Here is a 27670-nt window from a genome sequence, read left to right on the forward strand (position 1 = left end):
TGTGTGTGATTGTGTGTGTGTATATATGTGTGTGTATATATGTGTGTGTGTGTATTTAGCTGTGTATGATTTTTCATCTATTCCAAGATATTTAATCGATTTATTAATTAATTAATTGAGTACGTAATTATTGTAATCATTTTTCAATTTTATTTTGTAATAAATGATATGATTATGTTAAATAATTGTTTCTTATCCCAGGCCAGTTGTACGTGCACAGACTAGCCATGGAGGAAAAGGAAGCTAGTTACAGATACCTGGAAGTGATGGAAGATTCAAATGAGGTGTATCGATCCAGCCTGAGTGTGTCCGATTCTATGTGGTCAGTTGGTATATATCATTTTTCCACTTCCAAAACCAATTTTGTCATTCCCACAACTAATTTTGTCATTCCCACGGCAAATTTTTCCATTTCAGCCGCCAAACTTTTGAATGAGTATGATGCATCAAGAGTAACTGTAAGATTGTAGACGAGTAAAACAAAATATTTAAAAAAACGAACGAATTAAATTTTTTTATCCAAAACAAAGTGTAGTTTTTTTTATTTTTTTAGAAAATCACACTTCGACAAGACAGAATTTATAACAGCTGGTAAAGTTTTAAACAAAATAAGAAAAATTAAAAAAAAAGCAAATTGAGCAATGAAAAGTAATTGCGGAAAATGTAAAAATTCTTATAAAAGTTTAAAAAAAGTTGAAGTACCACTAAGCCATATGGTCTTATAGAACGTTACATTGGGTTAGGTAACTCTAATTATTATCAAGTGAATCTATACATTGAAACAACTGCCACACAAATTCACTTTAAAAATTCTACCCCTAGGTACCCGGTAAAAATCAGCGTACCGCCTGGTCTCTACTCCTTCGTATTCGCTGTGAAAACTTTTACGTCATCGTCGCGCGAGCCAATGAACTTCATCGCCATCGATGACGTCACCATGTTGGATGTTGCATGTGAAGAGGAAGGTTGGAGGAGAGTATTTGGAATGTTTTCGCCAACACGCTTGTCTTTACATTATCCTTGCAACTATTAATTAATTTAATTATTAATTAATTAATTATATTAATTATTAGTTAATAATATTAGGCCATTGTTTAAAAAAAACATTATTTTTTTTCACTGTCATCATCGACTAATTAAAAAAATTGTTCAGTACCCAGTGGCGGATCTGGACAACTTTGACGAGGGGTGGGCAAACTTTTGACGGGGGTAGCAAAATTTTCACGGGGTTGGGCAAAATTATGACGGGGGGATTGAGAAAAATTTTGACGGGGGCCAACATTTGTGGTAGTGTGGCTGACGACTTTATTTTGGTCGATTGTATACTAGATCCCCCACCGTCAGTACCGTATTGTAGATAACGGCATGATTATAACTTAATTATCATCATACCGCGTTTGTATCGCGTTTCTAATGTGTTTTAGGATGGGTTTGTTTCTATAGGTTTGTCTTAGTACCGGATTAATATGAATGTCTTATTCACTGGTAATGACAGTGTGCGGTTCGGATACGATGAAATGCGACTATGAAGAGATTTACACATGTGAGAGTCTGAAGTCAACGAGATGCAATGTGTTTTCACAATGCGGTGGAATCACGGACGAACTTAACTGCAGAGGTGTGTGTGTGTTTTGTGTGTGTGTTTGTATGTGTGCGTGTGTGTGTGTGTTCGTGTGTGTGTGTGTTTGTGTGTATCCGTGTGTGTATTTTGTATTGTGGCTTCGTGTTGTCTTTTGTTTTATAGGTATTGTTATCTTGCTTGCGACGTATTGCAATTTCATTTTAAAGAAGGTACATCTTAAATTATTACATAGATTCAACTATACATTACTATTTATTTTAAAACAACTGATAATTTTTCAAAAAATTTATAGCAATTTTTGGTGAATATAAAGTTCAATGATATAGCGCTTAATATTTGACAATCTAATTTCATTATCTCCACCTACGCAGATTCACTGTTCAATTGCAACATGGATGACTTTCTCCAATGCGACCTCAGACAGTTGGGCACTCCACTGGACGATGCTGATTGGTCAGTCACTAACGTTAGCTCCACCTACCTGCTTGATGCCGGTGGACCCCCTCCTGGCCAATCACATGGTAGGGATTATAGTGATGTCATGATGACGTCACAATGGTGGTGATGTCGATGATTGTGGTGATGAAGACGTTATTGGTGATGACGTTTAAAAATGGAGTAGTCAGAAATGACGATATGATTATGTTTGAAAAGATGGGGATGGTTTATTAAAATCATGTAGAAGAAAGATAATAAATATTAATGACGTTCTATACCAAAGATAATAAATATATTCTACTTCAAATAAAATTGTTAATTAACCTCTCACGAAGATGCGTTCATTTTATAACTTCAACTGGACACACGACACTCCACATCCCACCGTTCTGATCCCACCATCCCACTATCTCAATCCAGGTAACATTTTATACCTCGACACGTCACCTCTTGCTCCGGATGGCTTGGTTGTCCTGGAAATTCCCGTTTTCATTTCCGAATCCACAGGAATATTTGGGTGCTTTCAGTTTCACTATAGTATGGTTGATGAAAGTGAACTAAGGGTAACAAATAAATGTTTTTTTATCTACTCAATTAATTACTAACCAATTAGTTAATTAATTTATTTATTAATCATTCATATAATTGTTAACGTGTTTGATTAGTTAATCAATTTATTTATTAATCATTCATATAATTGTTAACGTGTTTGATTATGAGGAGCGATTTTGACAATTTGCCTCATGTTTTTGACGCATTTGGACGTGGCGAAAATTCATATATGAGTTTTTAATTTTTAAAATTTATAAATTTAAAAACTAAATATGATAAAATAGAAGACAAAAAATATTTTAATGAATAGTTAATTAACAATTTCAAGTTTGGATAGCGATGATATCAATAAAACAATTAATATAGTAATAAATTAAAAATTTCGTCATTAATGTAAGGTTGTGATGGTTCCTATGGCCATTGATTCTTTCATTGCTAGGCGAACGTTTGTGATGAAGCATGTTAACGAACCCAGGTGCGTTTGTTCGTTCGTTCATTCATTCATTCATTTATTTATTTATATATTATCCATTCATTCAATCATTTATTCATTATATTCTTACTTTCCTTCACGCAATCACTCTTCTGTTCGTTCACTCATTCATTTCAACCATTAATATACACCGATTTCTTTTTAAAAAGAACGTTTTATAATTCAAATTGCAACGCCTTCTTATCAAAGTATAAAGATTTTTTTCACAACTTTTTAAAAATTTTTAACCAAACGTCAAAATCCATTCAAAATTCTGTAGTAGAATCCATTCTTTGTAAATCATTCAGTAATAGAATCCATTTCCTGTGAACCATTTTGTAGTCGAATCAATTTTCTTTCAAGTTGTAACCGGATATTCCTATCTGAATTTAAACCAGGTGGGCGGTAATGGAACTTCCGTTAGACTTCTACACTTCAACAATCCGTTTTGAAGTTAAGAAGCCTTTGACATCATCAACAACCGCGGCAAACTCGCTGTCCTACATTGCGCTAGATGATTTCTTTATCTACAGAGGGCAGTGTCAGCTGCAGAAAGGTTGTTGTTGCTTGGAAGAAAATTTTTAAATGAAATTGTTAATTTTTTTTTAATATTTGTAAAGTGTTATATTTGCATTAGTGAGTATTTTTTCATTTATTCATTTGTTCGTTTGTTCGTTCGTTTGTTCGTTCGTTTGTTCGTTCGTTTGTTAATTCATTCGTTCATTCATTCGTTCATTCATTTATTGTACAGTTTTTATAAATTACGAATACAAGTTTTATTCATTCGTTCATTCATTTATTTATTCATTTATTATACTATGCTTGTAAGTTACGAACACAAGTTTATGACATAAAATTTTCAAAACATTTTACACAAATTTGGACCGTAATTGTACTAATAAGATAAACAATTTTTATGGTACAACCCAAAAAGCCCAAAACTAGCTAAGCAATAGATAGATTTTCATAGATTTTTTCAAAAAACTTTCAATTTTATTCATAAATTTTGGTAAATAAATTTAAAAAAAAAATTGGCAGTACCACCGGCGTACAAATGTGGAGCTGGCGATTTTGCAGCTGACAAAGTGTTTAAATGTCGTGACGGTAGCGGCTGCCTGTACGAGGACTTCGTGTGCGACATGAGCGACAACTGCGCCGATGGCAGCGATGAAAGCAACTGTGGTAAGATCGAGATCTTTTTGTAGTCTGTGTGCTAATATAACTACAAAGCGTGATAGCCTAGTGGTTAAAGTCGCATGGTGATATTTCGCAGTGACCTGGTTCGAATACGACAAAAACAATCTCCACATATCACTCGCTTCGTGTGTAAAGCGTCTTGTAGCATGTATTCATATGCGATGATTGTGTATTGTTTCTCTGATCATAGGATTAGTGTAATAGACCTTTAACCTTTACCTATTAATAATAATTATTATAATTATATAATAATACTAATAAGATGAAGAAAAACAAAACTATATTGCTACACATTAAAGGCGTGACATTTGTTATTTAACCCAGCAACATACAAGTGTCCGACCGGTACTACAATCATTAATAAGAGTCTTAGGTGCAATGGTCATCCAGATTGCGATAGAGGAGAAGATGAAATGAATTGTGGTATGTGTGTTTGTGTGTGTGTTTGTGTGTGTGTCTATGCGTGTGTATGTGTGCGTGTCTGAGTTTATGTGTGTGTGTGTGTAGGTTATGAGATGTGAGGCATTAAATTATGTTAGAGTTAATGTTCGCGAAACTTTTAAGCCAAACATTATCTAAATTATTTAAACTATTAACACAAGTTGTCACAACCGCAAAGTTTCAAAGTAATTTTAAATAGATGAACATCATAAACTTTTTCTTCGAAATATTTTCCGCCAAAGTTTGTGCCCCTGGTGAGGTAGCATGCCAACTGGGAAGTGGATGTTACAGCAATGCCAAAAGATGCAATGGAGTACAAGACTGCCTGGACAGATCAGATGAGGTCAATTGCTCTTGTGCAAGTAACCACCATATTATTATTATTATTATTATTATTATTATTATTATTATTATTATTGTTATTATTATTGTTGTTGTTAATGTTGTTGTTGTTGTTGTTATTGTTATTTGGGTGACGTGATGGTTGAGGTGCTCTGGAATGATGATGTCGTTATCTGTTGATAACTCTAAGAATTGTAATTAAATACAATAATAATAATTATAATAATAATAATGATGATGATGATTATTATTATTATTGGTTATCATAACAATAGTTGTATCAAGACAATAATAACGAAATCTTTCAGTAACATCAACCTGGTGCGAGCCGTACAACAAATGCCTGCTGGATGCCTGCGACTGCCCGAATGAACTCTCCAGGATTAATTGCAGTTAGTGACTTTGTAAAGAAATGATGTAATGCTGTGACGTAATCGAACGTCACGTGGTGATGTGGCTATATGATGTGAAATTTTAGAGTCTGATGGAGTAACGATTTTATCATTTTGAAGCGGGCTGTTTTTGGTTTCATATTAACCTTCTGAGAACGCTTTTTAGGCGCGGTGTCAATATTTTAAGATTTTAAAGTAAATTATTTTAACTAAGTTATTTAATTAATTAAAAATTAATAACATTTTTCGTTTTTCATCACTTTTTCGCGTGTACTAGAATGTGACGGGTTCATGTGTAAGGACACACCACAGTGCCTCAGGTATGGTTCACGTGTGTGTGATGGTTTTGAAGACTGCAACGATGGCTCTGATGAAAACAATTGCCCTGGTTAGTTGGTTGGCTGGTCAGTCGACCGGTCGGTTGGTCAGTAGGACAGTCGGTCGGTCGGTTCTTTGGTTGGTCAGTCGGTCAGCCGTACAACCAACTAATATTCAACAATTTTTAATATATTCCGTTCCGCTTACATTTTTACGGGAGGCCAGGATTGTGGTGATGTGGCTGACAACCTTTTTTTGCTTATCAAGTTCAATTTTTGGTCGATTTCACACATAAAACAGTCCTTATTCTGACTTTCATTAAAAAACTGCTCACAACGCTTCCTTCCCTTATAAATCCGCCACTGATCTCGATGTTGAACATTCCGTAACTATTACAAACTTCTAAATGTAACCAGGCAAATCCTGCAAAGAGGGCCAGGTGAGATGTCCTGGAAGCAGTAGGTGCGTAGAGGAGAGTTGGTTATGCGATGGATACAGCGATTGCAGCGATGGCTGGGACGAAAGCAAGTGCAGTTAGTACCATTCAACCTCTCCAACAACGTACAAAAATCCATCACTATTTTAATGTTCATATTTTACACAATTTATTTGACTAAATCGAACAGTCAGTTATACCGTTCGATAATCGGACGAATACCATGCTGAATACCATTTTTTTTTAGACCGGTTTGGTGCATTTTTAATAGTTAATGTTTATTCCATTTTTGGAATAGCCAGACTGAAAAAATTTTTTTAAAATTATTTGTCAGGTCATAACTACGACGTTACATTTCTTGAAATTTCTAATATCGCGTCAAATTTCGTTTTGTTTCATTTATAACCAATTTTTTTTCAAACCTCAGACCAGTGCAACCCGGTTACGAGTTTCCAATGCAAGTACAAGTACGCATGCGTGGAACTTTCGAAGAAATGCGATGGCAGTTCGGACTGTCCGGATGGATCAGACGAGATTAACTGCTGTACGTTTGCCAACTCTGTTTTTATTCTCCAGCCAATCGTTAAATTATATTTATCTTCAATCACAAAACTATCACCGAATTCAAAATTATTTCAATATTTTATTATTTCATGTGTTTTAGCCAATGGTTAAATAGTTGGCAGTATCGAAACATACAAACTCCGTGTATAAGCAAATTTTTAATGTTAATTATTTTTTAACAATTATTAAATAATAATATAAACAATAAATATAATAATAACAAAGTAAATAAATAAATAATAATAATAACAGTCATTCAGCCCGTGGATCCGGTCCCAATTTTAAAGGGTTTCAGTGGTGAACAAGCCACGTACGTACCATTCTGTTCAGTAGGTTGGAACAACGTGTGGAACAACAAAGTCTGCACACACCTCGATATGGACTCGTCCATTGGTGACGTCATCCTCAATAATGTCACCAGGATGTATAATTGGTACTTTGTTAGAATTGACGGCGGTGGTAGCGAATTCGATATAAAAAAGTTCAACTTATCTAGAAGTAGGTGCTGGTTGTAGCTATAACAATTGCTGTTGCGAGTCGTGATGATTATGATGACGAAGATGATGGAGATGATGATGATGGAGATGATGATGATGGAGATGATGATGACGAATAAGTTATATAGCAAACATAGACGAAGCAAAACACGCGTCCCATCATATTCATATATGGATACAGTATTGCAACAAAAAAATGATTTCAATTGAATACATTCGCACGCAGTAATCATAATTCATTTAAACCTTCATAATATCCAAACTAGGTTGTGGGTCAAACCGAACAATTCAGTTACAATGCACCCCAAAAACATGTGGATTATCAACAGTCCCAACCGTTGGAGCCTACATTATAGGAGGGGATGTTGTTCAGAAGGAGGTCCAGTGGCCGTTCATGGCTGCCCTTATGAGGCACAACAAACATATTTGTGGAGGTACTCTCGTCCATGAGAGGTTTGGCGGCGTGACCTTTAACTTTTAACCTTTTGTTCAAACGAATCTATGAGTTTTGTTTTTAGTTGGTTGGCTCAGTAGTAATTCAAGTTCCGTTTCGTATCGAAAATTAAAAAAAGCTTTATCTGAAACTGACTAGATACTTCTAGTAAATTAATTATCAAATTATATTTTCTATAATTTTTTTATTCGATTCTGAAACCGTTAACTACCTGACGTGAATGTTCACTAGACCATCTACCTACCCACCTACCTACATTGAAAAGGTTCGTTCTGACAGCTGCTCACTGCTTCGTCTTCTCATCAACCGACGACAAACATCGTCCTATGTTCGACCATCCAAATCACTTCAGCGTTAGATTGGGGTCCACTAAGAATATCGGATCGACAAAACATCTGCAGGTTACATCAATTCTTCCACTTTTAATTCAATAATTTTTAAAAATCAAACTTGTCATAATTATTCCAATGAAATATTTGAAGTTTACCAGTCAATCTATTTAAGCTACTAACGTTTTACTTAATTTTCATTTAATTTTCAAAATTTAAAAAGTTTGAGGCAGAAAATTTGTAAACTTTTAAAAACTTCCTCAGGTCATCAGAGTGGAAAAGATCCATATCTACCATCTTTACAATTTCAACGACAACAAATACAACCTTGACATAGCACTGGTTGAACTAGAAAAACCCGCCACTTTAAATGATTACATCGCCACTGCATGCCTGCCAAAACCTGAAGAAAAGGCTCCCCTGTGTTATGGCTTGGGGTGGGGCTATACCAACATTGACGACTTCGGCTAGCCAATTTTTTTTTCTTTCTGAATGTTCCTGTTCTATGTTTTAACTTGTCTACTGGCAATGTAGTAAAAGTATTGCTTTAATTTATTAATAGAGTAAAAACTGAAATTGGAAATGTTTAATTTTTTTATTTATCTTCAAGGAATAGATCCCGTCATAGATTTAAGACAGGTCAAACTGCAAGAATTGGATCCAGAAGTATGCAAGACGTTAGTGAATGTTCAACTTTTGATTTTGATAAATGAATTTATAAAAAAAAAACTTAACGAAAATAAATTTTAATAATTTTATAAAGATTGGATGCCAGCTACGTGAATGATGCGACAAAGTTATGCGTTAGCTATCTAACCAACTCCATTAAGCCATGCCACGTTAGCCACTGAGTTACATCATTTCATTATGAATAAGTTGTGTTATTTGATGAAAGTACGAGATAAACAAAATTAATAAATAAATTAATATATTGCCGTAGATTTAAAAAAATATTACTTTCTGCCTCTGCCAGTTAAATTCTCAGTCATGTTTTCAATTAGTCTTTTTCATTCGATCTTTTTTTAATTTCTTTTATCAATGATTTATCTTTTTGTGTATACGGCACGCTCATTAAAATTCGCTCTTGCCGTTAAATAATGATAGTTGGTTGCACTACTTGGATGAGGTCTCTGGGCGGTAGTTAAAGTACCAGGCTGTGACTGGGTTTGAATGCAAACGATACCCGCTAATAACATTAGATGTGTGCCTCTGGAAAATACGAGAGAGAGAGAGACAGAGAGAGACAGAGACAAAGACAGAAGAGAGGGAGTAAGAGAGAGTTGTTAAAAAATTATTTTATAATATAACGTGAAATTGTAACAGGGTGACAGCGGAGGTCCACTGATATGTCGTCATCCGTCTGGTAGATGGTTGGTTAGGGGATTGGTCAGTTCCGGATCGGATGACTACGGATCGTGTGCGTCTCCCAACGGAGTCAAACCTACCATGTTCACTAACGTTGTCGATTTCATTGATTGGATTCAGACGATTATTAAATCAGCCAAATGATTTATTCTTTCGTATTTTATTTATTTATTTTGTTATAAAACGGTGCTTTCTTAATATATTGTTGAAGCTTTTTTGATCTTGTTATAAAATTCAAAACGTATTTTACATTGCAATTGTTATTATGTATTCTTAATATTGGCATTGAGAATTTGTGTAAGCCATACAAGTATATCTTTACTGTGTTGGAATTTTGAGGAGACATTAAAATTTTTAATGTCACCCTTGTGTAATAATTTTTTTCAATGATAACTCGTTGAGTGCAGTGCAAATACTTCGATGTCATTTTTACTTATTGTAAATATTTTGAAAAATTGTTTAATCTGCTTGAAAATAAACAAAAATAACATCTTGTGTAACGGGTTCGATATTAACTAAACGCAACGACAGATATATTATTAATCCTCCTTTATTAAAACCTAACTAAATAATTAACCGAATAAACCAAATTAACGAAAATGCAACGATACAATAACCAACTTTACTAATGTCGACTCCGGCACAAGAGCCGCAGAAAAGAAAGAGGCTTAACTCATTTGCGCAGGCTATTTATAGACTTGCACATTGCTCTCTCCTAGGTAAGCGCTTGTACTTTGGTCTAGTAGCCAACCCACGTGACCATACGGCGCTCTCTCCTAGGTAAGCACACGTGCTTTGTGCTAGTAACTAGCCCACGTGACCATGTAATGGAACAATTTCCATTACACACCTCCAACGCCTAGGAGGATGAATGTAACATTCATCTCACATACAAAAATAAAAACTAAACAAAACAAAAATCAATGTCCAAAAATGCAATAAATATTTCTTGACTTTTATATCCTGGAGGAAAATTTTGCAACATTACGTGCACCTGGACGATAATAGAATTGTGTATTATACTCTTGATTTTGGATAAGCAAATCCATGATCGGAATTTTAGAATAGCCCAAACTGAAGTAATCTTTGTGCCTCTTTAACTCGGGCATTGTATAGTCTGGCATTGGCACAGCTTCGCATCTGATGTTGCTGGTGATGTTGGCCACCACTTCTATTCCTTGATGGATCTGATCTTTCTGAGTCCTGTCTGACTCTGGTCATATAATTCATTGGAGGCCTGTTCGAGTAAAAATGAGGTTGCATTTGACTGTTGAGATGGAAGCTTGGCCCCGAACCGAGAAGGGGCTCAACTTTGAAATCCTCCAGTCTCTGATACTTGCTGAGCCATCCCCTCAACCTGCCATCGACCAGCACATGTTTCCTTGAATATTTGAGGAAAGCCCAGAACTTTTCCAGGCCATATAACTGGCCATTTTGATTATCTTTGATGGTCTCCTCTTGGAAGTGCTCAAGCAAGTCAGGTCGATATCTTTTCTCCAAACCATGACTATAGAACCGAAACAGACATTCCAAGCCATACCTGAACCCTTTATTGGCATCTTCAATGGCAAGTTGCCTGAACTCCTCGTACATTTTTTGGTAAAAGTGGTGACGAAGAAAAAATGACCAAAACCTGAAAAGAGTGTTCATTTCTGTAGACTGCCCGATCCCAACCTTCCGACGATCCTTGAGGCATTTGGCTCGGTAAGAATTGTACTTGTGCCAGGTGAAGTTGTTGTCTTTCAGTAGCTCATGGGATGGGTGTTCCAACGTTACACACGCCACTGACAAGCTTTCTGAAACTGTGTGACTTCTTTCATTGGTTGTCGACGATGCTAAGGACGCGTATGTTGACGGAAATTCTACTGGAACTTGTCTTGATGTCGACGGCTTCGCAGAAGTTTTGAGGCTCTCCGAAAAATTTTCGGCATTGGACGATCTGGGTTGTAGAGTCTCACCCGAAGATTTATGATCATATTTTGAGGAGCTGATGTTGTTAATACTTTTATAATTTGATATTTCATCATTAGTTTGTTCCTGATGTTGTTGCGGTTGCTTTTTTGACTGCCTCTGCTGTTGACGTTTTTGTTGTGGTCTTTGTGTTTCTTTGTTCGTTTCACAGCGCATGACGTTTCAGTGGCCGTAGGTGTATTTCTATTTTTCCATGTAAAGTGCTTTGCAATATGACCAATCTTCCCGCAAGAAAAACAGGTTTGTTTGGGTGAAGCTGATTTGTTGTTGCTACTTCTATACATCTGGTGCTCATTTTCTCGAAATGATTGTATCTGAATGATACTTTCCGGCATATATGTATTGCCGCTCGAAACTTTCATGTTCATGGCAGTTTCATATTTGTCGATCGTTTGTGCCAACACGTCAGGACTCATCCAGGAAGCTGCTTGCTCTTGTGACAAAATAAATTTCAGAGTATGTCTTGATAGCAACTCTTTCATTCTATCTGCACATATCAATTTCATTGCATCTTCTAATCCCGTAATGTTACGGCTTTGAAAATAGTGGTTCAGCGTGCCGTATAATTTCGCCCCGAAACTCGTGTACGATTCGCTTTTCTGTCTTCTCAGGGCGAAGAATTCATCTCTCAATTTTGTCGGGTTTAACCTGAACTCCTGCAGAATGAGTCTTTTAATTTCGCTATAATCCTTCAGACCGTCGGCGGAAATAGTATGCAACCACGTTTTGGCCATTTCGTTCAAACTCATTATCAACAAATTGGCTTGAATTTCTCCGTCTACGTGATAGTTTCGAAAAATTTTCTTTACGTGTTCAAAGAATGCAGGAATATCTCTTGGCTTTAACGGACAAGTTCCTATCAGATGTTTTAACGACTCCGCGAAAAATCGAGTCTGTTGCATTAGTTTTATCGTGTTATTATCCTCACTAGCATCATTGGCCACTCTTCGATTATTCATACCTTCTACCTCTAGTCGTCGAATTTCTAATTCTTGACTCTTAAGCCTGAATTCGGCTTCATCTTTTTCACGCTGTCTGGCCATCTCTGCTTCATCTCTTTAACGCTGTCTGGCCATCTATGCTTCTTTGAGCTTATATTCCCTCTCATCTTTTTCTCGTTGTCTACCAATCTCCGCTTCTCGAAGCCTATATTCCATTTCTAACTGTTTCCTTTCGTATAAGGTCAATCCACCTTCGGCATCTTTCGACACAGCGCCCTCCGCCGCAATACTCATGGAGAATCAGCGCTGTCCGCCAAAATTGTTGTCCACGTTTCTAACAGCTGTGATCGGCTCATCAATCGCACACTGGCTTCGTCGATTGATCTCTTCAGTAGCTTCTTTGTTATCTGTTCGTTCGACAGACGTTGTAATTTTTGTTGTTTCATCTTCGTCAATCGATCCATTATAATTTTGAATTCTCAACTTACAACAAACGTACAACAAATGTAATAACTTATAACTAAGTATTTAATTAATCTTTTTATATAAATGTCAAAACGTCCTATTAGTTATTTAATTAATCAAATATTGTCGTACACCAATTAAATAACTACCCCACTTCTGGTACCAATGTAACGGGTTCGATATTAACTAAACGCAACGACAGATATATTATTAATCCTCCTTTATTAAAACCTAACTAAATAATTAACCGAATAAACCAAATTAACGAAAATGCAACGATACAATAACCAACTTTACTAATGTCGACTCCGGCACAAGAGCCGCAGAAAAGAAAGAGGCTTAACTCATTTGCGCAACAGCAACTCCGTCATCATTCCTTCCTTGGTCATTCATACCTATTTGCAAATGACGAACTTCGAGAACATAACGAAGACAGAATTCGATTTAGTTCAGAACCTCAGAACAACTTACAACACAAAGTGCAATACTCCAGTCGTCTGAGTTATAAATTTATTACTTATTAATAACATATATAACGTAGTTAACCTCTGGTCGTGGTTAACTCGCCGGCAAACATGATTTTAACACAACGTGAATTTTAACCTTACAATTCAATGGTTACATATAACAAAAATTTTAGTCTTTCCATACAAGTTTTTTCTTGTCAGTGTTTACTTTTAGTTAAAAAGTTTACTTTTGCGGCAAATACAATTTTAGAATTCAATCGTTTTAGTAGTATTGTAAATAATTAATGATTTAATAATTAATAATTTAACAATAAATAATTTAATAATAAATTATTAATAATTAAATCATAAGTAATTAATAATTTAACAATAAATAATTTAATAATAAATTATTAATAATTAAATCATAAGTAATTAATAATTTAATAAATTTCTTTTAAACAAGGAAATGAATGATGAATCAGATCAAGATTTTATCAATTTTTTTGATAATTTGCTATCTCCAACACAGTTAGATTTCTTAGGGGAAAGGAATGAGAACTGGGAGCATGATCTCCTGCTACAACAGCATAATCAAAATGTCAAACCTAACAAACGTCGTCATTCTACTAAGTCTAAGGAATACGAAAATGAAGCTAGCCCCAAAATATCTGAATTAAAAGATGTTAGTGAAATTGAAAATATTACTACCTCCACAGAAATTTCGTCTTTTAGTTTTGATCATAATATTCTCGATTATCCACCACCAATAAGAAATGTTAGCAATGAACGTTGTGTGCCATCAGTGCTGGCATTATGTGCAAACAACACGAACACATCGTGGACCAGTTCAATGGCCACCGTAAACTTCGAACAACAACCCCAAAATGACACATCACTTTTATCCTCTACTGTTCTTTCCATGACCAATAACTTAACATCAACCAGTGCCACCGACCTACATTTTGATGAATCTGCTGATGTGATGGTGGAACCCATAAATAAAAATGACCAAATTGTTTGTAAAAGTTCGTCTGAAATTAATAATTATAAAGAGCTATTAAGAAAGGACAACACACCCACAAAACACTTGCAGAATGATGATGCTCTGTCATTATTCTTCTCAACCCCCAAGCCCAAATCTTTTAAAAAATTAAAAAAGGCGCCAAAACGTAAGTCGACAAATGTTAAGAAAAGATCTTTTGAGGAAGATTTGAATGAGGAACTGATGGAGTTTGGAGAGACTAATCAAACTAAACATAATTTTTTAATATTCACAGACTCTATTAATGACACTGTCAATAATCGTGTTCTGGATGATTCAAAGATGTATGTTTCAATCGAAAATAATGATGAAATTATCAGTGAAAAATGCAGTAAACATATTAACTCTGGAGGCATTAATTTTAGTCCTAACCTGATGTCACCAAGAAAACCTATAAAAAAATTCACTAGCAACATGAATGTAGGCATTGATAGCATCATTGGCAACCGACATGATCACACTAGCAGCATTCACGACAGCGACATCAATAAAGTGAACAATTCACATGACGACGAGCGAGGTAACAGCATGAATGACTCAATGAAGGATCTCAGTTTGTTGCAGATTGGACGTAGGCTGGAAGATACGATATCAAATAGCAACAACTCTCATCCCATTCCAGCATCTTCCAATTCAATGACGACGACAGATCACTTATGTAACAACATCAACAACCAACCAATCTCTTCAGTAATGATTCCAGGCAACGACATGAAGCACACTTTGTACAAAACTCCAAGCTACAACAACCACAAATCTATGAAGGAGTCTTCGTTTGAAGTGCCTTCAACCATCAAACAAAGCAAGAAGCATCTGTTGTACCATTCCACAGAGTCATGCTCTCACACGTCGCCGTCATCCTCGTCAACATCACATCCGACGAGACAAGTCCGTCTCCAGACATCCACACCTATCAGGTCTACGAATGTCAATCACCATCGAACCAAACTCTTCTTCTCCACTGACAACAGCTCTGCACCATTACCAACATCATCTTCATCATCAACTTTTACATCAACATCATCAGCGTCTTCATCCTCACCAAAATCAACATCAGCAGTTTCAGCATCGTCATTTTCATCATCTTCACAATCCTTATTGTTTAACACTACAGTTATAAAAAAACTCACTGAGAACAGTCTGAGGAGCAACAGAGATGAAGGAGAAGACAAGAGGGATGCTACATGTGCCAACACATCTTCAACAATTCAAAACGACAGCAATAACAGCAACATCAACATCAGTAGTAAATATAAAACCATTAATTGCATCAGTGATAGCATCAATGCCAGCAAGGAAGTAACAAATAATGACTTGAGTAGTAACAGTAATGACCATGCCAGTAACAGCAAAAACTTGCTAACATCAATTCAATGTGCCAGACAGAAAAAATTTATCTACCCATCTCGATCCCAAATTGTCCAATCCCATCCAAGCAATGTCTTCAATCTCAACAGCAATTACAGAACCAGAGATACTAATTATTGTAATGATTCTTCTGTAAGTTCACTTTTCAACATTCCTTTGGAGCCAGTAAGCAAATGGAAGAAAGAGGATTTAAGAAAGATAACCCTGTATGCTAATTTGAGAAGGATAAATATGGACGATGACGTCAAGCTGAGAGCAGGCAACATCAGCAGTCTTGTTAATGTTGCAAGCTGTGACAAACAGGATATGCATGATGACATTAACGACACCAATAACAATGGTGTCAAAATCAATAATATCATTGATTTCAAAGGAGTATTTAAGGCTGCTAGTAATGCTGACAGCATCAATTTTAATGACACTAGTGCAGTAAATGATGATAACATCAGTAAAAACAACACCAATGGTAGTATTAACAGTGATAATGATGATGATGTCAAAAGAGATGTCAACATCAGAGGCAGTTCTTATCATAATTTCAGAGAGAATTACACCACAACCTGCACTCACTTTCAAACTGACAAAATGGACATCAGTGTTGGCGAAGATAAGGCTTCCTCGAAGAACTTTTCGGTTGATAGTGTTAAAACCAACAACAATAGCTCAGACTACAGCAGTTCAAAATGCGGCAACAATGTTATCGATTGTAATAAGTATGAGATTAATTTTAGTGTGAACAACATCAAAAACATTGCTCAAATCACAAACAATAACGCTACTAACAATATCAATGACAAAAACTCCATGAAAAACGTTAACAACAACAGCACCTACAACAATAAAAACAACAATGTCAGCCATACAAACAGCAACACTAACACATACAACAACGGCAACACAAACAACAACAACAACTCTACAGGAACTGGTTTCACAACAGCAAGAGGTAAATGTTTAAGCCTCTCAGATTGTAAACTTACAAAAGCTTACAAGCTATTTGCGGACATTTTTGATGATGACGGAGTTGCTGTTGACGACAACAACAACATCAACAGCTCAACGAACAACAACATCAACAGCTCAACGAACAACAACATCAATGAGACAGTTGCTGATGACATCAACAAGAGTACAACAATTGGATTTTCTCAACACGGCACATTGCAGTCAAACGACGAAATGCTTAAAAATGGAATAGATAACTCGAACCCCAAGGATTTGTTGCAAATTTGTGAAAATTTTACTGGCAACATTTGTACCGACCACAATATGCAATTGAATAACAATTATAAATATAACAATAACAGTAACAATAATAATAATAATAATATAAATAATAATGTGAACTTGAAGAGAAAACACCTCAGTGATGAAGAAAATGATGTTGATGTTGTTGTCACCAAAAAATCATTCAAGCCATCTTACTCCGATAATGATAACATTAAAAATAATAATAATAATAACAACAATAATAATAATATTCATAATAATATTTATAATTATTCTAATGATAATAATAACATTAGTAATATTAACACAAATCCGTCTCTCAGCTACGAACATACCATGACAGCACTTAGCAATCAAAATGACAACAGAAATTATGCTAATAATTATGTTAATAATTATAATTATGTTAATAATTATAATTATGTTAATAATTATAATTATAATGATGACGGAATAAAGAACAATGACGTTTCTATGATCCTTGATTACATTGCAAATTCTGTATTTGATGAATCCGTGAACACACAGTACCTAGGTAATACCCACAGCAACAACTTCAACAACAACTTTGTTCCAACTGTCACTGCTACTGATGACAGCTTGCACCAACATGATGAAGATCGTAACATTTCTGCTACTGAGGCTTTTGAGGATGTTGCTATTTTAAATCTAGTAGCAGATGATGATAATGCAAATTGTCATAGCTGTGATGATGAAAACTGTAATAATGGTGATGTTGATAGTATCAGTGAGAATGTAGGCTGTGGAGAAAGTAAGGTCTTTGGAATAAGCACAAGACCCGTTCTTCCATCACCAATGCCCATTCTCGTTCAGGTAGAACCATTTGGTTCTTCAGCTCATCATTGCAAAGAGGATGCATCAGTAGCTGTGGCAGTTGAATGCAACACATCTATCTTATCTGACGGCCCTCCCATCTTGTCACCTGTCACTCCATTTGCTTGCGGAAATAAGGCTGCTGATAAGTTGGAATGGAATGAGGAATGTGGGGATGAGTTGGTTGTAGGTGAAGGAAATGCTAAGATTTTAGAGAAATCGGATTGTGAAAAAACGCTTTTGAAAAACGACGATTCTTATCAGAGTAGTAACATTGAAAGAAATAATACGTTAAGAAACAATGAATGTGATGCTACAAACTGCAGGAATCCTAACTACAGCACGCTAAAAAATAGTTTTCAAGACACCAACATCAACCCAATCTATTCAAAAGAGAGCCAGAATAAAAATCACTTTAATAATGGAAATAGTTTGATGTTCACCGGTTTCCAAAAAGCCAGTGGTGAAAAGGTGCATATTGAGAGGAAATTTTTGCTAAAGGCTGAATCGATGATGAAGAATTGTCTTGTGGATGATGACGCTAATTTGGACGTTAAGTTAATCGCGAGTGGAGAACATGGTGATGTTGTCACTGCTCCGTCATTTCCAGCCCTCACATCCTCATCCACATCGGATGCAACTATGAAGACAATTATGAATTCTTCATCGTCATTATCGTCGTTATCTGTGACGCCATCTTTATCATCATCATCATCATTTGCAACGTCATCATCATCATCGTTGTTGTTGTCGTCTTGTTTTCAAACTGCGTCGGGGAAGAAAGTCGGTGTGAGTGACGGTGCTGTGGTGGGAATGAGGGGACTGTTGGGTGATGTTTTGGTGGAAAATGACGACGATGACGTCATTAATAATAACATAAATAACCACAACGATGATAACCGTAATAAAGATAATTTTAATAGAACCAAAAAAGGCGATAATATCCGATGTAATAACTTTAATAAACCAAGGAAATGGGATCAAAAATCATCGCTGACAATCCCATCATCATCTTCTTTGATTACATCTAGTATGACATCATCAATTGCGACATCATCATCATCATTAGCATCATCATCATCCTCAACAGCAGCAGCAGCATTATCATCGTCGTCACTATTTCAAACAGCGTCAGGAAGATGTATTGAAGTGAGTGAGGCTTCGTTAGCACATGTCAAGTCGTTTCTTCGCGACGATGATGAGGAAGATGATAACGTCGCTAACGATGATGATAATAATTACGTGACTAGAGATTTTAACAAATCTCAAAACATGACGAGTTGCTCTAAAATAATTGGAAAAAATGTTTCATCACAAGCAAAATCCAAGCCTTCGTTTATAACATCATCAGCTTTATCAGCAGCGTCACCATCATTGACTGCAACAGCGTCATCATCATCATCATTTGTAGCAATGACGTCATCGTCATTGGTTGCAACGACGTCATCATCATCTTTATCCTCACTGTTTCAATCGGCATCGGGTAGAAAGATTGAAGTGAGTGAAGCTTCACTGTCGTATGTCAAGTCCTTTTTCCGTGACGGTGATGATGAAAATGAGGATGATGATGACGACAACGTTGGTTGCGGGGATGGTACTTTGATGAATGATAATGTAGACAAAAATAAAGATTTTGGTGAAAAGGATACTAAAATGTGTAATAATATTTATAATAATATCAATAATCATGGTGATAAAAGTAACAATAGTGATGCTAATAACAGTAAAAATAATACTAACAATGGGGATGGAAGTGATTCTTCTAAGTCCTGCAAAAAATATATCATCATTAGCGACAATCGAACCGCCAAGAAAAGCAATCTCCACCCAAGACAATTTTCCAGCAACATTTCTGGTAAAAATTTGATAGACAACGACAACACCGGCACAAGTAGAGTTAGGAGCACCGAACACAGCAAAAAGTTTGTCACTCCGTATCGTAGCGCAACCACGTCTCAGCAACCGCAGTCGTTGCAAGCGAAAAATCCTGCAGCAATAACAAAATTGTTGGAAAATAACGAGCCTAGCGCTGGTAACAACACATCATCAACAGTTTGTCAGCCGGCAACACAGCAACCTACTGCAACAAAACTTGCATATAGAACAGCTGCAATAACAACAAGTCAACGTCAACATTTGCAGCAAGCTCGTGCACAACAACAAAACATAATGCAATCGAAGATACAAAACAACGACGTCCGGCATCAGTTTGGTAGTTTGTACCAATCGAAAAACAACAAAAACATCACCAGGTTGTCGTTGCGTGATTTCGTAGCAGAGTACAGCAACAACAACTGCCAACAACAACACATCCACAACAGCGAAGACGACAATTCTACTATATACAAATTAGCGTTAGGCGTCAATGCTATGAACGCAGAGGACTTCAAATTTCATGTGTCCATATTCTGCAACGGTGATGACGACGACGATGTAAATGATGTAAAATCTGGTGTGTACGATGATGAAAATGATGAAGGTGTTAACGAAATGAGTGCTAACAATAATGAAACTAATATATCTTTAATATCTTCTGCGTTAAAACAAACACCTGACGCGGATGAAGACAATGGCAGTACTTACATAGATAAGAAGAACAGCAGTAATAATACTGCAACCAACAGTTGTACCAATAGTAGCACTAATAGGTGGGGTGTGTTGAAGCTAGAAGACGGAGGAACATTAGTTGCTGACGACGATGGATACATCAGCAAGGTGGAAATGTACCAGGCACTCCTAACTACCAATGGTTCGTGTGGGGTGTAATTAGTTGAATAAAGGTTTTGAATTTGGCCGCCATTGGTTTGGGATTAATATTGTCATTATTATCATTATTGTTATTATTATTTTTTTCTCCATCTTCGTTATCATTTGTTAGGTGTGACCCCGTCAATGGTGACCATAGAGTGGACAGCCAACCACTACAGGTGGGTAGTTTGGAAGCTGGCCTGCATGTACAGGATGCATCCGGCTGTCTTTTGCGGTAAACGTATGATGTCGCCCCAGTACGTCATGAAGCAACTCAAGTTTAGGTGATAAGGATGATGGCTGAGACGATTGAAATGATGGATGGAAGGATTGAAATGATGGTTGGAAGGATTGAAATGATGGTTTGGATGATGAAGATGATGATTAAGATGAGGTTGCGGATGAATGTGATGCCGATTAATATTATGATTGTGATAATAATGATGATAGTTCATTCATCCGATTGATATCATTTCATCTGTTTTTGAGATAACGTTAATGATAACTATATGTTATAAACACTCAATATAAAATGATTGTGATGAGATGATGATGATAAGATGAGGATGGTGGTGATCGATATCAAATGCAGATACGATACAGAGATACTGGCATGTCGTAGGAGTGCCATTAAGTTGATATGCGAACGAGATGACTCGAGCAAAAAGGGCATGGTGTTGTGTGTGGCTCACATCACAAGGAAGAGTAATAACAACGATGGCGGGGAGGAAGATGAGGATGATGGTATCAGTGATAGTATGTTAGTCAACGAAAGCTGTTTACAAAGTTATGGTAACACCAACAGTGGCTTTGATAGAGCTGACGTTCGCGACATCAAAACTAACAACAGTTACATTAGCGCCAGTTACATCAACAATAAGACTGATATAAAGAGTAGCAGGTACGAGCTGTTGCTGACTGATGGATGGTACTGCATGGATGCATTAGTTGATGATCACATGGACACTCTTATAAGCAAGAGGAAAGTTCAAATTGGTATGTCTTTGTTTGTGTGTTTCGTGTTGTCTCGTTCCTCAGTTTCTGCTCGTTTACATTGCGAATGTTTTCTGGTGGGTTTTATTTAGTTTTTCAAGAGTTCATCGACGTTAAACATCTTAAATTCGTTCGTTTTGTAGGTTGCTAACATTTTCTGTTTGAAACGTAATTCACGCGCAAACAAACAAACCAAATTGAAAGGCACGAAGCTGTTCATGGTATGCAGTGAGTTGGCAGGCCCATCTGAAGCATGCTCCCCTCTCGAACAGCCCAACGGACTGGCCCTCAAAATCTTCTCCAACTGTACGAGGAGAGCACGTGCAGGTTGTAAGTTGGGATTTGTGACGCTAGCATCGTCCATTCCCAGGTGGCCCCTATCTTCTATGTCCGGCTGTGGTGGCAACATCTCCTGTCTGGACGTGGTGGTCGTGCGGAGGTACCCCACCATGTACCACGAGAAGTTTGTGGAGGGTGTGAAGGGGGTCATGAGGTCAGAGAGGCTGGAGAGGAAGTACGATCGCATGTTTCAGAGGCAGAGAGATAAGAAGATGGAGGAGTTGTACAACAAGTGGCAACGAGAATTTCTTGAGAAGACTTGTTGCGGTGAGAAGAAATCAGGCAACATCAACTTTGTTGACTCTCAATACAACATGGATGGTGATGATGGTGGTGAAATGATGGTCAAACGGAAGGAAGAAATGAACGCATTCATGGAGATGAAGATGAGAGGAGTGGCTGATGAGGCTGGCATGAAGCGGCTGGTGACGCCAATGTTCAAATGCATCATCAGAGGTTGTCACTGGAGGGATATTGATGCTGCTTCAGGTTGGTTCGGCCATTCATTCATTCATCCTTCCATTCATTCATTCATCTATTAATTCATCCGTTGTTTCATTGGTTATTTATTTCATTACGCTTGTTCAATGAAATAAATAACATTCTTCGGGTTATTATCTTCCGCTACTAATTCATCTATCCCGATCTAGAATGTCATTAACTTAATCAATCTGTTAATAGATGATGATGATGATGGTTGATGATGATGATGAATGCTTAATCAATCTGTTAATAGATGATGATGATGATGATGCTGATGATGATGCAAATTGGTTAACATAGCAAACTTGAAATATGAAATTTTTACAGAGGCTCAGTTATCAGTTTGGAATGTGAGTCATGAAGTGAGTGAATTGTTACAAGAGGGAACTCGAGTCCTTCTCTATAACGTCATTCCCAACAACAACAACAACAACAGTACCACTTTTCGTAATATATATAAAGACAGCAATGATTGGCCACTGCACTTGACCACTTCCAGATTGACCCAGTACCACAAGATGAAAATTGACTCCAACCTGCTCAACCTCATCTACACTCCTCGTTCCGTCACAAGGTTCATAGACATTCTACACGAATTGTCACACAGTGATTACGATGTTGTGGGACTTGTTGTCAGGGTTACGATGCAAAATGAAGTGAAGCTGGAAAATAAAAATGTTCAGATTGTTTACATGGTGGATGAGTGGGGCGGCTATGGAGCAGTGGAGTTCTGGGGAGGTCTGTGTGCCTATGGACTGGATGGTGTCATTCACCAAGGCATTGTTATTGGCTGTTGCAATTTAAAATCAAGAAAGAATTCGTTAAAATCTTCAACGGCTTTCAACAAGACTTTTTCAACTAGCTTTGACAAAGACAAAAGTCTCGTTAGCAATAGCAGTTTTAATGCTAGCAACATTAGTCATAACAACAGTTATAATAGTACGATCAGAAAAAACATCAGTGACGTCGCCAGCAACAACGTCGCTACAAACTCTGCAATCGCATCGTTACAAGCCACAGACGCAACTGACATTTCAACAAACCCCTCGCACCGACATCTCATCAATGGCATCAACTCTATGAAGGTGCTCGTCAAAAGTGACAAACAATTTTTGCAGCGCCACCTTCAACACATCAACAACGTGCTACTAATGTCAGTGTCAACATCAACAACATTACCATCTCTATCACTGATATCCAGGAGCAACTCTGAGAAAGAGAACAAAGGAAATGCAAATGACATCAAGCACGCCATCTTCAAAAGTTATAACAACAAAAGTGTTGCTGAAGCAAGAAATTCCAACCAAATTATCGGAAAAAAATTTCAAAACATAAACAACAGCCTGCTGAAAGTTTGCCATAATAATTCATTCAACTCGCCAACGTCGGCATCGTCATTCATCTACGATGACGTCATATCCGCTTTTGAACATGATGACGATGAACTCTATAGGTCTATATGCACACAGCTTATCAACAATTCCATCAATAATTTTAAGGAAATTAATTCTGGTGCTACCAACAATGATAATAGCACTGATGATAATAATAACAATAATACTTATGATGATAAACATAATGACAGTAAATCTGACATTAAAAACTGTACCCTCGAAATAAACAGGTTCAATGAGATTATTATCTCCACGAAAGACAATTCGATAACTGATAAGAAGGATGATGGCATTGTTTGCGCCCAATCAAAAGTCAACGACAGTAGGAGTACAGAAGACAGTACACCGGTTGTTAGTACATACAATAGCACACAGATGGGGAACACATCCATGGAAAGAATAACTACGTTGTCATCACTACCCAGTGGCTTGAGATCTGGCAAAAGAAAAGCTGGTAGGTTTTGAATGCTGATGTGAATATTCTGGTATTCAAATTGTTTTTACTGATTGTCTGTAGGTTTGCACGTATTTTGTGATATTTTGTGAAGTTATACTTTCTACGTTCCAGTGTCCTCAAGTAAATCAAGTAAGAGGCTCAAGATCAAAAGAAAGCATGACGATGACAAAGATGGTGAAAATGATGATGACGCTCAGAATGCAACTTCGCTAGAACCCACCTGCTTATCAAGCACCCAGTAGAATGTCACCCACCAGTGGAAAAGACGTTCAACTGAACAGAACAGTATTTTATTGAACAAACTAACTCGTCAGTTAATATTCCAACAAATGCACATATTCCGGTGGCAGTTGAATGTTTCATAAAAATGACACCGTTAATGTATTAACATTTGCAAGTTGCATTGTATAAAAACAAGATCATTTGATATATATTGCTATTTGTAGATACACGGCAGAATTATTCCGAAAATTTTGAGTTGCCTCGTTTGAAATTTTCATTAACACATTTATCAAAACGAAATTTTATTTTTCCATTTGAAATTTATTAATTTAAAAATATTGGGAAGAGGTTTAAAAAATTCGTTCCGTAAGTGTAGCAAACTTTAAAAGCACACTTCCTTTTACAAAAAAAAATTTTGATGGACCGTCCATTTCTATAAAAATGTTTTTTATTGTGTCTATCACTTTTGCAAGGGTCTCATTGAGGTGACCGCATTTATGTTATATTTACCCACGACCGCTGGTCAAACGATTGGCACATCGCCACATCAGGACAAAACAAAGGCACGTACAATAGCCAGAAGTATATTTATTGGTTACAGAAATCAAATCAACGGAGAGTAGAATTTATAGAGTAAATTGGTGTATAATGAGCAGGCTAAGTTTTATATATACTACTGAATTTATTTTAGATGGTAGTTCAATTTCAATATTATTCTATCCAAATGGCTTTGCTGCCCATCATGGGACATTCGGTTGAAACATAAAAAATAAAAAAACTAACTTTTGCAATGTGCCTCAAACTTGAATGAATGTCGGCAAAATAAATACATATTATTTTAATATAATAAGCTAAGTGAAAATAAACTAAAATAAGTTATTCAAACAAAAAAGAATATGCCAAAAATAAATTTAAATCCGACTATCAAACAGAATTAATTGTACACATCAGACAATCAGTAACTCGAAAATAAATTTAAATAAAGTTGAATGATAAATTTACATTGAATTTTGCTACCATAATTTAGCATGATTGAAACAGTACTTAACTTAATATCAGAAAATCTGCTGCAAAATGTTATTCAGGTTCGATAATAATTGGTTCAGGTATTCTAGGCAGACACCGTTTCGATAGGATGATTGGCCCTTTTCTTGGTAAGATGGCTGGAGGGGGTAAAATTGTTACATTAGGTTTCGGCATATTTGTGGGTACAGTTGATGACGTTGAAGAGACAGATGATAAAACATAAGCAACAGATGGTAATGTTGAAGCAACAGGCAGTGATGTTGAAGCAACAAGTGGTGATGTAGAAGCAGCAGATACATTGGTCTGTGATGTAACAACAGGTGCTGTTGCAATGTAATTCCCATTTTCATCTTTTACCTTAGGTATCAACCTACTGCTGAATGTTATTTTGCGCCTTGTTAAAAGTGGATTGATGTATAAGCCAGCTGGGGCTGGTAAAATTTTAGGATACTTGTCAACACAATCTTTGTCGACTGGTTCCTCCTTTACAAAGATAACATCATTGGAATCAAAGTTTGCAGTATTACCGGTGAAGAAAGTTGATGGTTCCGGATTGTTTTCTGGTGCAATGACTATTACTTTGTTGGTGTTGAATAAAAGATTTTTGACAGCTTGCTCGCTGGATGAGGTCGAACTGAAACTGCTGTTGTCAACCAACTTACCATTTATTATGGTTCTGTTGATGTTAGTATTTTCCTTATTGATCCAGTTAGTAATCATCTTATCACCATCATCATTATTATTATTATCACGATGCAATCTACTTATAGTAATGGCATTATTCTTCTGGTGATTAGATCTGATAAGGTGGTTGGTTTTTGTAGTGAAGATGCTGGCGACTGACTTGTTATGCCTAGTCCGCATGTGGCGTTTGTACGTATTTCTAGTTTTGAACCGCAAAGGGCAGTCGCTGCAGAGGAATGGGGTCTCCCCTGTGTGTTTCCGGCAATGTTCCTGAAATCAATCAAGCATCTCCTCAACATCAATTTAAAAATGTATCACCAGACAATCAACAAAGATGATGTACCCAAAATTTACCTTCTCAAGCCCAAGTTTTACATTGAAATATTATTATATAAGTTAAACTCATATTATTTGAAATATGAGTTTAACTTAAACCTTTTCTAATTTTTAAAACCCAAAAAAACAGAATCAATTGAATCTTCTCAACCTCCAACCTCACATATCAACCTCATCAAATCTTTAAAACAACCCACCAACCACGATACACAAATTTTTATAATACATACGATTCATCTAATTGTAAATCACACATGATGGTAGAATAGTGAGAATAGTGAAAAATATCCATCCAACTACATTTTGCAATACACTCACCTTAAAGTGGCTGGGATGCCTAAACATCCGACCGCAATCCTCGCACCTGAATCGATTGAGGTTTTTATGGATGAGAGTGTGGTAGTTGAGGCTGTGCTGCCTTGTAAATGTTGCTTTACAGATCTTACATATGTACGGCCTTATACCTAAAAAATAAATAAATTTGGCATATATGAAATCCAATCAAGAGTATAAATTCAAAGTTTTTCATACAACCATCTAGATTAGCAACCTAAGATTACAAATTCGAAAAGTTTCAAGAGGTTAAATTAGTGTTAATTTAAAGGCTAATGATGCTAAAATTCATCTTCTAAACATACCAGCGTGACTTTTGTAATGGTAGAGTAATGTGGAAGTGGCAGTAAATTGCTTGGTCTTACAGATCTTGCAAGTCAAAGTTAACTCAGAATCCTCTCTCTTCTTGTTCCTCAACTCTTCCGTGTAGTAAATTGCGAGACGCTAAAAGACAGACAACAGTGTTTATTAAATAAATGAATGCATTGTCAGAACTTCAATGATAGAAGTCATAAAAATCTTGCAAGCATTATTATTGACTAATATAATAACTGTTAATATTTCTCTACAGTGCATGTAAAAGGCGGGAAACATTGGGATTGCCATTTGCCATTCAAATGCCAAACCCAAATACTACAACAGCAGCATTTATGAATCATAAAATTACCAACCCTTATTTCAAGATCAGAAAGAGAAGATTGTTTGGATTCGAGGCGTTCAACTTCCTCCTTATTTATATCTTTCTTCATAACCGTTTGAAAGGCTTCAGTAAACTGTGTTGCCAACATGCCAGTCTGGTTCATTCCATCTGGCAGAGGTCCAGAGAGTAAAGTCGGTGGGGCTGTCGAAAAGGAATTTACTGTATAAAAGCGAAATTTCTAAAACAACTAATTATGATTATGGCTAATAAATCAAATAATGTTAATCAAACTACTGGTGGGAGTAAAACCATCAGCCACTATTTCATTGATTGTAA

General features: G+C 36.4%; 5 protein-coding genes across 5 annotated transcripts; 3 read left to right on the plus strand and 2 right to left on the minus strand.

The window, feature by feature from the left end:
* Positions 1 to 4576: 4576 nt before the first annotated feature.
* On the plus strand, positions 4577 to 6713 carry HELRODRAFT_144364 (hypothetical protein; the record flags this gene model as incomplete). Its single annotated transcript, XM_009022159.1, has 3 exons — positions 4577 to 4670; positions 4925 to 5038; positions 6598 to 6713. Coding segments are annotated over 3 exons (324 nt in total), but the record flags the coding sequence as incomplete, so codon positions are not given.
* HELRODRAFT_100540 (hypothetical protein) lies at positions 6658 to 9873 on the plus strand. Its single transcript, XM_009022160.1, has 8 exons — positions 6658 to 6714; positions 6987 to 7232; positions 7498 to 7684; positions 7951 to 8086; positions 8279 to 8480; positions 8625 to 8691; positions 8778 to 8853; positions 9338 to 9873. The coding sequence occupies exons 2-8, from the start codon at positions 7112 to 7114 to the stop codon at positions 9521 to 9523; spliced, it is 975 nt and encodes a 324-aa protein (XP_009020408.1). The 5' UTR covers positions 6658 to 6714; positions 6987 to 7111; the 3' UTR covers positions 9524 to 9873.
* An 808-nt stretch (positions 9874 to 10681) lies between these two features.
* On the minus strand, positions 10682 to 11149 carry HELRODRAFT_151353 (hypothetical protein; the record flags this gene model as incomplete). Its single annotated transcript, XM_009022161.1, has 1 exon — positions 10682 to 11149. A coding segment is annotated over one exon (468 nt), but the record flags the coding sequence as incomplete, so codon positions are not given.
* Positions 11150 to 13055: 1906 nt separating this feature from the next.
* Positions 13056 to 24657, plus strand: HELRODRAFT_192253 (hypothetical protein; the record flags this gene model as incomplete). Its single annotated transcript, XM_009022162.1, has 7 exons — positions 13056 to 13235; positions 13669 to 20428; positions 20558 to 20711; positions 21020 to 21423; positions 21625 to 22248; positions 22570 to 24090; positions 24205 to 24657. 7 exons carry the CDS (start codon positions 13056 to 13058, stop codon positions 24333 to 24335), a joined length of 9774 nt encoding a protein of 3257 aa, XP_009020410.1. The 3' UTR covers positions 24336 to 24657.
* A 1542-nt stretch (positions 24658 to 26199) lies between these two features.
* HELRODRAFT_81668 (hypothetical protein) lies at positions 26200 to 26826 on the minus strand (the record flags this gene model as incomplete). The annotated part of the gene is made up of 2 exons (XM_009022163.1): positions 26200 to 26295; positions 26680 to 26826. Coding segments are annotated over 2 exons (243 nt in total), but the record flags the coding sequence as incomplete, so codon positions are not given.
* Positions 26827 to 27670: the final 844 nt, after the last annotated feature.

The sequence above is a fragment of the Helobdella robusta genome, assembly GCF_000326865.2.
Source record: "Helobdella robusta unplaced genomic scaffold HELROscaffold_30, whole genome shotgun sequence".
In the NCBI taxonomy this organism is placed as follows: domain Eukaryota; kingdom Metazoa; phylum Annelida; class Clitellata; order Rhynchobdellida; family Glossiphoniidae; genus Helobdella; species Helobdella robusta.